Genomic DNA, 15317 nt, shown 5'->3' with positions numbered 1-15317 from the left:
AAAATATCTCAATTTCGTTTTGTAACACGATGATTGCGTTATACAAAGCGTTAATCGTTTAGTATATAACAACTCGTTTTTGCAAGTATGTCAAGTGGGATTTTGTTGGATTTAGTACAAATCATTCAACTTAAATAAATAAGTTGATCCCCATTATTTTGTAACATGTATTCTTGCATCAGTAAATTTGTATAAAATATCAACAAGCTTTTATAAACAATTTGATCTTTCGACTAAACACGTTAAGAATAAACATAATTAAAGCTATATTTGCATAACGTCATTTTGCTTTGAACATGTTTTAAATGAAAATAACCTTCTTATGTAAAAAAAGTTTTGAAAGAACATTATTTTTGAGAGTAAATATGTTCCTTACCGGTATAAGTTCAATTTCATTATAGCACCAGGTAGCCCCTTATTAAGACTGCACATAAGTATCAATAGTCCGTGGCGTATTACTAAATTTAGTCCTGGTATCTATGATAAGTTTATTTAATGGTGACTTTATATGATTAGAAATCTTGAATATCATATAAACTGAACATTGGTCTTCTCGCGATATTGGTACCTTGTCGGTACCAATAGCCCGTTAAATGGTGACTAATGATTAGAAATCCCGCTGAATATTTTATAAACCTCACAAGGATCTTTTCCCGTTCTGTGTTCTGTATCAATAATCTTGAGTTACACTGTTTAAATAGGGATCATATTCAAACAAACAGGAAGTAACAAAAAACCTACCACACATTAAGATATAGTGAAAATAAATGGGGAATGTGTCGATTGGACACAGATGATCCCCACGCTTTCATATAAGTTATAAAGGGACATGACATGAGAACAGTTAAAGTGACATTACCCAAATATTTACTTGATCTGAGTTTTGTTGTAATAAGCATTATGTTTAAGTTTCATAACAATTAATTGAGACAAACTCAAGTTAGAGAACGGAAACCAACTTTGGGACGTACAAATGGACGGATAGACGAACGAACGTGTGCACAGACCAGAATACAAAGTGCCCCTCTACTATCGTAGGTTGGGCACAAAAAGCCACTTAAAACGTAATAACATACGATTGCAAAATGTATAACTTCAGTACTCCATTCAATGTTATGGTGTAATATTTCATCAATGAACAGCATTCTTATGCAACTAAATCCGCAGTTAACATAATTAGAATAACGTTGTAATCGACGAAATGCTATTTATTATAAGTATAGTTTTCTATATTAATTTTAATAATTTATAGACATTTTTATTCATTTATTAATGTTTGTGATAAGCATTTATATCCTTTATTTTCCTTTCCCATTAACTCGTGAGGATGAAAGTCAGAACGACATAGTGTTCCCATGCATCAGTGTATAAAGGGAGGTAAAAGCGTGTAAATTTTACACGCGAATGACCCGAAGTTATATAAGTGAAAAAAGTACGGTTAGTGAACACGATGTTTACATAATATAAAAGAGGTCAGATACAACTAAGCACCATTCAGACCAGTATTTTGGGGGGACATTTCAGCCAAGGTAAGCACTATTATCATAGTTAAAAAAATATTTAAAAAAAAAGAAACGCGTTAATTAGCAAAACGAATTATAACATGTTGAATTCCATCAAATCTTGACTATTTTATTTATTACATTTCTACATTATTTCTTTCTGAACATTTTTTCGATCTTTTGTAAATAAAACTTTTCATGTCTTTCGTTTAACAAGTAATTTTTCTCCGTAAAGTTTGTTACGGGAATAATTATTTCTCCATTACTTTTTCATTATTTTGGGAATTTCTGGAGCAAAAACGTATAACAGAGACAGTATAAGCATGAATTTTTTTCCATTCATACATAAAACGAAAGGAACAAATTAAGGGTCTTGTTAAAGAGAGACGAAAGATGCCAGAGGGAGCACACGCTTAAAGTCCATAAAGACTCAAGGGGGAATGGGCGATAACGAGAGTCTGAGGGTGTTACGTGTATTAGGAAAGGGGTAAAACTTCGTCAATCAAGTCAAATTAAAACTCAACTGCTTTAGTTTGAACAATGTTCTTGTGGACATCTTATTCAGATGGGGACACTAAATAGTGATATAATAAATCTGATCTTATCTTACTATAGAGCTAACCGCAAGAAAGAACCAATCTTCTGTTAGAAAAAAATAGCTGGATTAGCTGCTGTATATTGTATTGAGGTTACTTGTATTGAAATTGTATAATCTCCATTGTATAATCTCCTTACTAATTAATTGATTGATTGAAGTTTGCTAAGCATCTGGTCGAAAACAAATCATGAATGTTCAGATTTAATATGATTTAATTGACATTGCGGCAATACGGGGTCGACCGGGAAATAATGAATGCTTTAAGAAAAATAATGACATATTGGATGGATGGATGAAAATGGAGCCTTGCAATGGCCCACCTACGAATCCCTCAAAGAGTTCGTGCAATGGTTATAAAAGTGCATAGAGCATGGCACTGTTTCTATACGAGGCATCGGATTCAATACACCCTTTCTGACGTGACCAGACTTCGAATTGATACAGGAGAATTGAAGAGTACTAAAAGATGACCATATACCCAAGTCAACTTGATCTTTCTTGTTAATCTCCCTTACTCAATTATTCATGCACATACATGTATGTAAACTATTTTAAATGCGTTTTGCAAACTGTACGGACATATTCATAAGGGGGCCCACTGCCTGCCTAAGAATGGGCCCGCTCTAGTCATGCTTCACTGATTCCTTTTATAATCATATTTTTTTACACAAAGGGGGGCGCCCCCTGAAAAATCTTTTCATCCACCTCTACCTAATCAAAAGCATTTAGCGGATTGCACGGTCGTCTCGAGAGGGGCCGTGGTTCAAATCCATGAACTCGTTGAAAAAGGTAGTTGCTGCTTCTCTCTCGTCAGTCTCTGTCAGTCTTGCGGCATTCGAAACTCAAGGATCATGTGCTTGAAGTGCGTCGATGATCCATTTTATATAACTATTATGGAACAGATATGAATTTTACTCGGCCACTTATCCTAATTCATTGTCGTTGAATCTTCGATTTTTTTTTTAAAGCAGCATTGCTTAAGTAAAATTGAATAACGTAAAAGCACGTCGTTTCGTTCTCTACTAGGTTGTAGGTTCAAGGTCATTGATGTTATGAAACAATGTGATTTGATAGTTTTCAAATTGATTAAAAATCTTTAAATTGGGTTATTTAAATCATTGAATACTTAAATGTTTACTGTTTTATAACCTCCTTGATTTCGAAAGATAGTGGAAACAATAAAGGGGGAATTAACTATACAAATTTCAAGGTGAATGACCTTGCAGTAATTTCATAACGATTACATGCGATTGAGAATAACCGAATTGTGTGACCTGATATCATGGAAATATATTGATCAGATGTACTTGCGTAATCTCCCTTTGACTATAGGCAAAACAACAGTTTTGTAAACCTTCTAATTATGGCAAAGAAATCGTGTCATTTATCTTTACGTGCAGTTTAGATAGGAAATGAAATTAACTAAACATTTAGTAAAAAAAGTAACGGAATTGAAGCTGACAAATATTTACAAAATGTTTTTTATTCAGTTAAAGGTCGTAGTTTGACCAAATAAGACTATTTACCGGATTTGTCATCAAAATGTATAAGCAACACGACGGGTGCCACATGTGAAGCAGGATCTGCTTACCCTTTCGGAGCACCTGAGATCACCCCTAAATTTAGGTGGGGTCCGTTTTGTTTATTCTTTAGTTTTCAATGTTGTTTCGTGTGTACTATTGTTTGTCTGTTTGACTTTTTCATTTTTAGCCATGGCGTTGTCAGTTTATTTTAGATTTATGAGTTTGACTATCCCAAATGCTTTTGGTATCTTTCGTTCCTCTTTTTGAATTTAACACTGTACTTCAATGATTTAAATTTGCTATTTTCGTTTTCGTTTTTTTTTCTGCATAATTTTTAATGGTCATTAATTATCAGTGTACAGTTTAGTCTATACTTGAACAATCCATTGGTTTTTGAAAACTAAACTACTGTGACGTATTGTTGTGTGTGTGTTTGTGTTTGTTTATAATAAACTATTTTGTATAAATATTTGATGGTTTGTTTAATAAGAAGCATCGAACCTATGAATACAAGTTGGAATTTCCTAACGTTTTCATATCCATTTTAAAGGAAATTTAAATACCAAAGAGTTCAAAGCAGTAATTATTATAACAGTTTCATTAAATCATTTTAATGTGGTTTTTTTTTGTCATGCTCGAATACTATAACACACGAGAATCTTTAAAAAAAAAATCAACCAGTATGTATAGATTGCGATTGCAAGTTTAAAATTAACGATACAAGGCAATATATGTTACATATGTAATGCAATTGGATACACTATACCTTGTTTAATAATTGTCCGATTGGTTTCATATTTACAGAGTGTTATTTTCTTATCAAAACCATTCATGTATTCCAAAAACGCGATTTTTCAGTAATTTTTAAATTCGAATTTTCACCCAAATATTCAAAAAACAATATGAGAACTTGAAACTTTAGACTGAAACGTTTTACCTTGGTTAGGTCCAATGCTAGTTATATAAAGGGTAGGTTGGAATTCATGTTAAATCTGTCATTTTATTCGATCTATTAGCCTAAGATATATTTATTTGTATAATTACCCCTTTGTCAACTGTTTGGTTCCTTTCTACTGACGGTAAAACTGTGTGCAGAATCCTTGCAATTACTCTTTGGGGAGCTGGAAAGTGGCCTGTTTTTCAATATGAAGTTTATGTTCCTCTCTAATATACTCTCGTTTTCTAGTGGCGTTCCAGTTTTCCGCCTTCTTTTCAGAGGGTTGCTGTTTACCAGGAAACTATTTTAAAAGCAAGAGTTCATGGCGGTGATCTCTTCAACATTTAACAGACGTGAATTCATTAACTGTTATGGAATATCTGTAAAAAAAAAGTTAATTATGTGTTGATCACAATCACCTCCTCTTAATCTCGAATATGACCTACCTAATTCGACTTATCACCTGGTTGGTACTTACATGATCGACTCGAAGGATGCCGCATATGAAGCAGGATCTGCTCATCCTTCCGGAGCGATAATTCCTATGTCTTTTTTAGGGATTCGTGTATTTAGTTTTAAGCGTTGTTCTTATTCCTGTTTTAATTCTTTTAATGTTTGTGTTGTTTTTAACAGTGTTAGTCTTGTCTATCTTTTTTCGTGAAAAATCTTTCAATTTAAAAATTTTACTCTCGGTCAGGTTTCAGGATTACATGTAGACAATTTACATGACCGGTGATTTTGAATTTGGTAATTAAGGTTAGATAAGTGTCAATTACCTATCCGCTTAAATGTGATGCATTCACTTGATATAACTCCCAGTTTCAGATAGGGTTCTTGTCGATCAGTGTTCTATGTTGTGTTTTGTATACTATTGTTTGTCTCTGAGTCGTTATCCCTTTAATATTTCCTCCTCTTTATTCATCCTCGGCTGGTCGATCTCTATTACACAACAAACATATTGTATTTATTGTTTATTAAAATTGTATTCTCGTTCTGAACAGATACATGAAAGGTCATGAAATATTTGTTACTGGACGTAAAGATAACAACAATCAATAAATCTTCGGTAAATATTTACTTCATTTCTGTTGTCGGAACCGTGATTTATAATTGCTGTTTCTTTTTCGTTTTGCTTTCATCAAATAAAGTATGTCAAATTATGCTCTGCATTTCATTATTAATTTATCATATAAAATGCTCTCGTACATGCACTTTCAATTACATAACATTAGTATGAATATACTACCTTTGTGTCGTTTTTTTTTTAAATGAATAAAACATAATGTCAATGCATAATTTGTCTTTAATGAGTAATTATAAATCAGCGTCAGTCTATTTGTCAAATTAAAAAAAAAGTTTAAATACACGAGAACAGACGTAAGTATAAAATAAATAAATAAACAATTTTCCTGAATTCATCCCGTCATTCTGTAAACTACATTATGGATTCGTAATAATCTGATTGCATGCTAAAAAAGAACCTCACTATTCCCATTTTGTTTTTCTGATGTTAAAAGAACTCGACGATTTGTTTTCGATGGACCGACCTCTAATTGCAACAATCTTTTCCTTACATTACCAGTTTTCAGGCGAAGCGATTTTCGTCTGATAAAGATATTTCCTTAATTTCAACATTTTTTTATTTATTTGAAAGTATTCCGATTTTTTTCAACAATAAACAAGCATTCTGATAATATTTCATAAAAATACAAAGTCCCTTATCGGTTAAAAAGTTTTTGTACTGGAACAAAATTCTTACTTGACATGGTGTAAATTATATAACAAGGACCACAACTCTGCATAAAATCATCAGACGGGAAAAAAATCGATGATGATCTGTAATTTGTCAACCTTCAAGCTAAACGAAAAAGAGTGTCATTAATTGAGTGAATATTGCAAGTCCAAGGCACATAACTCTGCACAAATTCATCCGACCGGAACTAAATTCAAACTTGATCCAAAACTTGTCACGCTTAAACTATATACCAAAAATTAAATCAATATCTTAAGCATGGGGAAAAAGGTTTGGAAAACTGACTATTTTAGTGAATTTTTCTAAGTACAATGACCATAACTCTGCACAAAATCATCAGACCGTAACAAAATTCAAAATTGATTTGTAACGTATTCTGATACTATATTCTAATTATCAAATCAATATTTTTAAGCATGACGAAACAAAGTGTGGAAAACTGATTTGGCGGACTCACGGATAGACAGACAGACAGACGGACGGAGTGAAAACCTAAGGTCCCTTTCGACTTCGTCGCTAGGGGACTAATTTTAATATCCGGGGAAATTGGAGCATTAGACGCCAGATTTTTATCTACCGAACGGTGGCCAAAATTTCTAAACATCTAAAGAAAACAGCACTTAATTCGTAGTAAAGGATCAACTCGTAAACTATCGGTATGACTCACAAAAACTGTCGATGCGCATGTGATACCATAAAAACTATTAATATAAATAAACAGGTTAACAAAAAATACAAATAAAAAGCACGTGCAACAGTTTAAGGTCGATGATCTCATTTCTTAAGATAAAGACATGTAACCTGTATCAAATTGATGTGTTTGCTGGTCGAAATCGATCTTCATACTGTCGCCTTCCCTTGTTTCACCTTTTCCGCTGGCATTCCTTCAATCGCCTTACATTTGAGCACATATATATACACAACCCATTTCCAACAAAGGTTCTCAAATTGAAGGTCGCATCAAATGCATACGGATTCAAATTTTTGACGTGAATTATTGACTTGCAATTCATTAATGATTATTATACTTCGTCTGCATTGTTTTGAGGTTATCTTGACAAAATTAAACTAAACTGACTATTATAGCCGCCATATTATTTCAATAGTATGCTTTTATAAACGTTAGAAACAGAAACAAAACCTACTGTTCATGTATTTTTGCTTAAAATCGTAGAAGATACCTTAAAAATGCTTCTAAAATATTTTCGTATTATACCAACACAACATGTCTATGTGGGTTAATGCGATATGTAAGTTTATTGACCCTCATAATTCTGCTTGACTCCTGTTTGTTGTTTGTATTTAGAGTTATGAGTGCTTCTAGGTTATAAATGCATAACTGTTTGAAGATACAGTCAGTTATATTTTAATGTTGTTCAGATAATACTGGGTAGCTATAAACCTGTCTGATCAACTCTTCTATACATACTACAGTGCATTCGCACCACTCTAGAATGTGTTTTTATTTCCACTTTATGAATATAATCTTAGCATTCACTATGTTTTGTAAGTTCTATCCTTTGCTTTGTAATTTGTGTGTGTGTGGGTTGGTGTGTGTGTCTGTGTTGTCTGATGGGATGTCTTTGTATTTTCCATGTTCCTATGCCCCTATTTTTGGACTTTTTTTTATTAATTCCGCTGATCGTAGTCGTTGATTTTACTATATACAAAAAAATTGTGGTAATCCAAGTCCATCCAACGGTAGTATATAAGTCAAAGAGTCATACCGCATCTTCTTTTTTATATGATGAAGACAAACAGAAATAATATAAATCAAAAAGGAAATACATGTATGATGAAGACAAACAGAAATGAATATTTTCAGTTACTAGTACGTTGCTAAAAGGTTGGAGACTGACCTTACCAAAATGTATTTTATTTTGATAATAAAAATTTCAGATTAACATTGTTTATAGATATTAAACCCGATGTTCATTGCACTTGATATACCTATGGGGATAATAATTATAGTTTTGCAAATATACGTGTAACACGAACAGAGATACAGAATCCTATATATTCAGAGAAAAAAGGATCAGCGCAATTTTGTGTTTTTCTTTATTTCTTAGGGAACGATCATTTAACGTTGAGAGGTTGGGCAGGAGTTTTTAAATTCTTAATTTTATTTTCATACCAATAAAGCATTTAAATTTAATGTATAAAAAAAAACGCTCAATCAGACAATGATGAACAGTTGAAATAGTTATCAAAGGTACCAGGATTATAATTTAGTACGTCAGACGCGCGTTTCGTCTTCATAGACACATCAGTGACGCTCATATCAAAATATTTATAAAGCCAAATAAGTATAAAAGTTGAAGAGCATTGAGGATCCAAACTTCCAAAAAATTGTACCAAATAAGGCTCAGGTAATCTATGCCTGGGATAAAGAATTCCTTAGTTTTTCGAAAATTCAAAGTTTTGTAAACAGGAAATTTATAATGGACGTTCCCTCATATCAGTTGGTTCTGGGGAAGAAATCTACTCCCAGAAATGGGAAACAACTTTTTCGAATATCAACACTCCCCCTTTTAAATCTCAATGAGTGGTCTAACGTACAAACGGTAAGTCAAGAAACATTTCACTTCAGTTTGTAGAGCGTTATCATTCACTAATGAATGACTTGGCTCGGCCTATTTATAAACTACAAACAAACGTTGAAGATGAGGAGAATGTATTCGTGTTTTAACGAATAATTTATGACTTATTTTTTATGGCTCATTCAGTAGGTTCATTCTGTGTAACATAATATTATAAAGCATTCTAAAAAAGTTTACAATGTTGACATGTTGTACAAGTGATGATTGTTTACACATATATAACAGATAATGATGCAGACTTTTATAATTAATCGCACTCGTACATATATCATTTACAAAATTATGTTTAATTTAACTTTGAATGATAAACAAAACATTTGGGTCAAGATTATATAGAACCATATTCAAATGGTACGACCTTGAATTTGTAGCGACCTTAAGTTTTGACTTGCATAAAAGTTATAAATATATTAATGGATTACCATAGCATATTCTTTCGGTTACCGAAACAAGCTGTAAATAGCTGTGTTCAGCAAAATTATTTCAGAAAAAATCACTTTTAGCGTCCGTGGATATGTGCTCATATTTTCAACATTTGTTTAGATCACAGGGGCAGGGGGCAAATTAAATAAATCTATTAGAGTAAATTTCAATATAGGCATGATACATGTACAATATCTGACGTTTACAAATTACAAATACAAAACTGAACCAAAACATATATACAGAAAAACTATTGAAAAAAGTAAAATCACAAAAATACTGAACATAGAGGAAAATCTAATCGGAAAGTCCATAATCACATGGCAAAATCAAATAACGAAACACATAAAAAACGAATGGACAAGACGTGTCATATTCCTGACTTGGTACAGGCATTTTCAAATGTAGAGAAAATGGTTCATTAAACCTGGTTTTATAGCGCTAACCCTCTCACTTTTATGAGTCTCATCATTTGAAAAGGTCAAATTTTTATATAATGTAATAAAAATATTAATAAGCTAGAACACTTCATTGCACATATATGTACTGATTGGATGTCATGCAGATACTATATATATTGAATTTTTCACCATGCTAGTATTCTAGTGCACTCTAATTAAAAAAAAAAAATATTATAAATCTTATGCAAAATTCCAAAAAATATTCTTTAAATATGTGTGCATCAATACACTGTGCAAAGAATCATAACCCTTTGACAACACTCTGACCATGCCAATCTACATTACGGTGGAAGCTGGATTGTTTTCATTTTTTCACCGAAGAATAAATTCATAATTATTATTTTGTTTACAAATAGGCACTCCGGAAATTTCCTAACATCCGTCTTTTATGTATTTGATAGTCGGCTTTCGGTGTTTCTGGTGAAAGGAAATTCAAAAAGCATATAAGGTCCTATTTAGAAATATAGCTCTTCAATGTTTTCGGTTCTTGTGTATCCTTGGCTATCAAATATTCCGTGTTCATCGTTCCTGATGAAGGTAAATTCAGCTGTTTTGGACTCTTTAAATGTTGAGTGTTGTCTTCGTCATTTTTATGTTTTCTGTAACTTTATCATCCCAAAAATTTAGTGCATTTAAAAATGACCCTGTGTTTATTATTCAAATTATATATTAATTTTCGAACATTTATGAAGCAATTTTCTTCTTGAAGGACATGCTACTATCGTATGGGTTATTGTTTTTGCTAAAAATTGACGTAAATACATTTGTTGCTCATGTGAGCATTGCTTATCATTTGGTGTTTGTCGCCTATCGCCCGTCATATGGTTAATCAATCATTCGTGTTTTCCAGAAAATACTCCAAAAACGCGAACAGGTAATATATGCACCGTTTACCGTTTGAGCTTCTGTAGTTCATGAAAATGGCTCAGCCCGAAATTGCTATATATATATATATAACAAATGGGTAACGAGTAAACATGCAGAATATCCATATAGGACAAAAGCTCTCAGAATGTGTACCTTTAAAACATCTGATATTAAAAATAAAGAGATGTGACATGATTGTTAATGAGACAACTATCTACTAATAAAAGTGCAAGTGACGTAAATTCAAGCAAGTACTACTATAAATAGGGTTCACAGTACGGCCATCGTCATATCTAAGGAGTAATATGCGATGTTAAAGTCTTCGTCTTTGAATAAATGAGTTTTTATTTATGTATTGTAGGATATAATGGAAACACGGGTAGGATTTGTGGCTGTTGATTATGTTGTCTTTGCTATTTCTGTCGCCATTTCTATCGGCATTGGCATTTTTCAAGCTATGGCAGGAGGAAAGCAGAAAACAACATCAGAATATCTGGTTGGGAACCGACAAATGAGTATTATTCCTGTGACATTATCATTGATTGTGTCCTTTGAATCGTCCATCATGATGTTAGCATATCCAGCCGAGGTATACACCTATGGAATCATGTTTGTAATGAGCAGTGTTGGTTTCCTACTGGCTGTACTCTTAGGAACAAGAATTGTAGTACCATTAATTCATCCATTAAAAATTACAAGTGTATTTGAGGTAACAATTTACTATTATATATTATAAATTGTGAGATCAGCTCAAATAATTAGTTTAATTAATAAATGAAATCCTATTTTATAAAAAATAAAAGGTCAGCGATATTGTTTCGGGGACTTACAACTCCACAGAAACGCCTATACGAACAAGTTTTGTTTCTTCTATAGTCTATTAGTGTATTGAATAATACCGAGTCTTTCACATGATAAATATGAATAAAAGGAGATACAATGTACAGATCAATGAAACAACAACCCGGAAAGTCCAAAAACACTAAAGCTATATCTATACATATATCATCCAGAACATGCATGACATATTTACCACTGGACGCTAAACAACCAACAATCAACCAACAATCAATCAATCTATACGTCTACATAAATTATTTTTTAAGTTCATTGCTATATAAAAAAAACCTATTAAAACATAAAATGAAGTAAGAGATACTCACATTATACGTGAAATATTTTCATTTCTTTTCAGTATTTAGAATTAAGATATAAAAGTAAAGCAGTAAGAATATTGGGTACACTGTTAGGAATGCTATCAAATGTAAGTAGTCAATCAATTTATCATTGTAATTTATTGTATAACAACATTTATTTATTGGTTGAAGTACAAGCATTGCTTAGAATGCGAATTTTTATTTCATAATCTCATATATATTTCAGAGATTTGTTTTAATGTAAATAAGAAAGATTTCTTTTATATGTGACTGACTAAACAGGGTTACTACACATGTAGCTACCATTCTGGTAAACTTACAAGGAAGATAAATAAAAATAAACTCAGTTGATTTTCATTGCAGGTAGTTTATATGGCATTTGTATTGTACGGTCCTGGTTTAGCCATAGAAGCAGGTAACTATTTCTAGTATTCATCTAATATTTCGAAAAAAATCTGTAATTTTGAGCAATTTCAAAAGTAACGGTTAAGTTGAATTTTACGACAGGTTTTATGATAATCAGGCTTTCTATTTAAAAAAAAAAAGATAAGCAGCAATTTCATTGCAAACTTGCTGAAAATGGCATTCAAAACAGTTTAACATGTATTTAACACAATATCAGACAGATATGGTAAAAAATACAACGGACTCCGTACAGATTCAAGTGGAAACCTACTACCTTCATGTTTCTGAATCTGATAGACATTTTATTTAATTTTTAAAGCAACACAAATATTATGATACATTTCGATTATTTGTTCAGCATCTGAATGTTAATGTATGTTTTATATGAGGGAAAGGGGAATATAATACTTAAGTACTGCAAAGATAACTTTCTGCATAAGTCGAAGTCCTGACTGTTCTTTAGGCATGTGAAATGGGTTTGTTCTATTTAAGGGTTTTTCTATTCTTTTTTATATGGGCGAGAGGTTATTGTACTTTCACACTTAAGTATATAAAAATTGAGAAGGAGTACTTATGCCCAATGTGTGAAATGTTTTGTTTTTAGTACCAATACTTAGTCTTCAATAATGACAACAACGAAACAATGTCTTCAAAATGCTTGCTTTTCTTTTTTAGTTACGGACTTTCCACTTTGGGCATCTGTACTCTGTATATCGACAGCATCTGTATTGTACACAGCTATTGTAAGTGTTGAATACGTGAAACTTCGTCAGTGGGAGAGTAAACAATTAAAACAAAAAATAAAATGAATCGAGGATTGCAGGATTAAGTAGACTTTTTCGTATTTTTGTGTTTATCTCTTCTTTTATTTTTCTGATGTCACACGCTATTGAATTCAAAACTTTATATGAACATCATAGTCTTTGCAAAGGCATTTGAATTTTGCAAATCGGATTAATGTATGTTGACGAATAAATAAATTATGCATTGTAGTGACACCCTACATAATGAAACCTAATTATTAAGTTTATGGAGTATTTAGTACTAGAATAATCTAAACCAAAACTTGTCATTTGATGTGATTGAGCTTTTGAATTTGCTATTTGATTAAGGGCTTTCCTTTTTGAATTTTCTTCGGAGTTCAGTATTTTTGTGATTTGACTTTCTTCATGGTGATACATATACAATCCCTAAAAAATAGGATTGGAAGTGTTTACCCCATTCTTGAACATTTGTACTCCATAAACAAATAAAAGCAACAGTAGTATATCGCTGTTCGAAATTCATAAATCCAATGAGAAAAAACAACAAAATCCGGGTTACAAACTAAAACTCAGGAAAACATATCAAATATAAGAGGAGAACTACGACACAACAGAAACACCACTCTTAAATGTAACACACACATAAACGATCTATAATATAACAATGGTCATTTTCCTGACTTGGTACAGGACATTTTAAGAGAAAATGGTGTGTTAAACCTGATTTTGCGGATAGTCAAACCTCCCGCTTTTATGGCAATGTTAAATATATCATTAAAAAGACAACATTACATGACAGGTCTACAATACAAATAAATGGGAGAACATATGTGACAGAGAAACACACAAATAATGGCAATCAAAAGGTACCAGGTTTATAATTTAATACGCCAGACGCCCGTGTCGGCTACACAAAACTAATGAGTGAAGCTCAGATCAGGTGAGTTCGAAAGCCACAACAAGTACAAAGTTGAAGAGCATTGAGGACCAAAAGTTCCAAAAAGGTTGTGCCTAATACGACTAAGATTATCTGCCTAGGATAAGAACATCCTTAGTATTTAGAATAATTCATATTTTTGCAAACAGTAAATTAATAAAAATGACTATATAATAGATATGCATGATAGCACCAAAGTGGTGACAAACTACAGAATAAAAAAGAATACATAAAACAACTCAACCAGCACATAAAAGTCATAAAAAGGCACAGTCGAGTTTGCCGAATTGATCGACACACAAAGTGACGTCACATTTGAATTACTAAAATTTTACAAAAAATAGAATAGAATTAGGATTACCAAAATTTTGTTATATATTATTAAATGCGAATATATTCATTATGTTGGTCCCTTCCACATACGAATTTTTTTAATAATTACTTTTGCAAATAATGTTTCAAGCTGTTGCGGATATACACACATTAGTTTTGAAAAAAAGAACAATATCATTAGGCTATATGGAGGTAGTTAGGCGTAGTCAGATGAGGCTTTATTGTAAAAGGACGTTGCGATCCTTTACAAAGGGTTGCTATTACCAATGATAATTAACCATCATCTCATTCTTTTAAAGAGCTCTTTAGTTAAGAGTTTTATTTTTCTAAGTGATACACGCTTCCAAGTTGAATATCTTATTATGTAAGTCTAGTAAGGATTAATGCAACTTTCTACAAATATTTCTGTCTTATTTTGATAGTCCAACTTTTCAAATAAACCATTTTCTTACCTAACAATAGTCAAACATACAATGGATATACATCGTATGATGGTAATCGTAACTATTTTTAAACATCTAAACTTATCTGTTGCCAACTCTATTCAAACATGGCAACTGTTTTGGTTATGGTATTCATCTTCAAAATATTTCACTCGAAGAAACCAAACACAAATATGAGCATCGTTATCAAAACAAAATATACGCACACATGTTAAAAGTCAAGATATTAGTGTCAGTAGTTTACCGCCTGAACTAAAACACCAATCTGTAGTTTTTTCATGAGTTGTCTCGCGTTGTTCGTCGTTTAGCATCATGAACTTTTTCAAAAGTTTCTAGGACCCTAATTGTTGCAATATAGAGTCCTAAAATCATTATGATATCGTTTACTTAGTCTCCTATTTACATGTCAGTATTGCAATTAACTTTCTTATATGACCACATTGCTGTTACTTTCAATGTTAAGATAAGCCAGAAGTTTCGTTCACGCAATGTTTCCCTGTCAATATGAAGCTGATGTTTTGTATATAGATTTGCTATGGTTATTTATGGATAACATATATATTTTTTTTCGGTAAATAATCTTTCACAACACCTCATGGGGACACTTGTCCTAC

At 32.1% G+C, this 15317-nt stretch overlaps 1 protein-coding gene across 3 annotated transcripts in view; it reads left to right on the top strand.

Moving 5' to 3' along the window:
* LOC134712530 (sodium-coupled monocarboxylate transporter 1-like) overlaps positions 1 to 15317 on the top strand; it is a 52318-nt gene that overhangs the window by 25493 nt on the left and 11508 nt on the right. For 2 of the 3 annotated variants that reach the window (XM_063574170.1, XM_063574169.1), the window contains exons 2-5: positions 11026 to 11373; positions 11860 to 11928; positions 12185 to 12236; positions 12902 to 12969. In XM_063574170.1, coding sequence (XP_063430240.1) covers positions 11032 to 11373; positions 11860 to 11928; positions 12185 to 12236; positions 12902 to 12969 — 531 coding nt within the window. In that variant the 5' untranslated portion in view covers positions 11026 to 11031. Of the gene's footprint in view, positions 1 to 1389; positions 1530 to 11025; positions 11374 to 11859; positions 11929 to 12184; positions 12237 to 12901; positions 12970 to 15317 lie in introns of those variants that run through there. The other variant, XM_063574168.1, reaches the window with a different exon arrangement.

The sequence above is a fragment of the Mytilus trossulus genome, chromosome 3 (genome assembly GCF_036588685.1).
Source record: "Mytilus trossulus isolate FHL-02 chromosome 3, PNRI_Mtr1.1.1.hap1, whole genome shotgun sequence".
NCBI classification, from domain to species: Eukaryota; Metazoa; Mollusca; class Bivalvia; order Mytilida; family Mytilidae; genus Mytilus; species Mytilus trossulus.
Note: the sequence above shows the minus strand (reverse complement) of the source record. Positions and strands in the feature narration are given on the sequence as shown.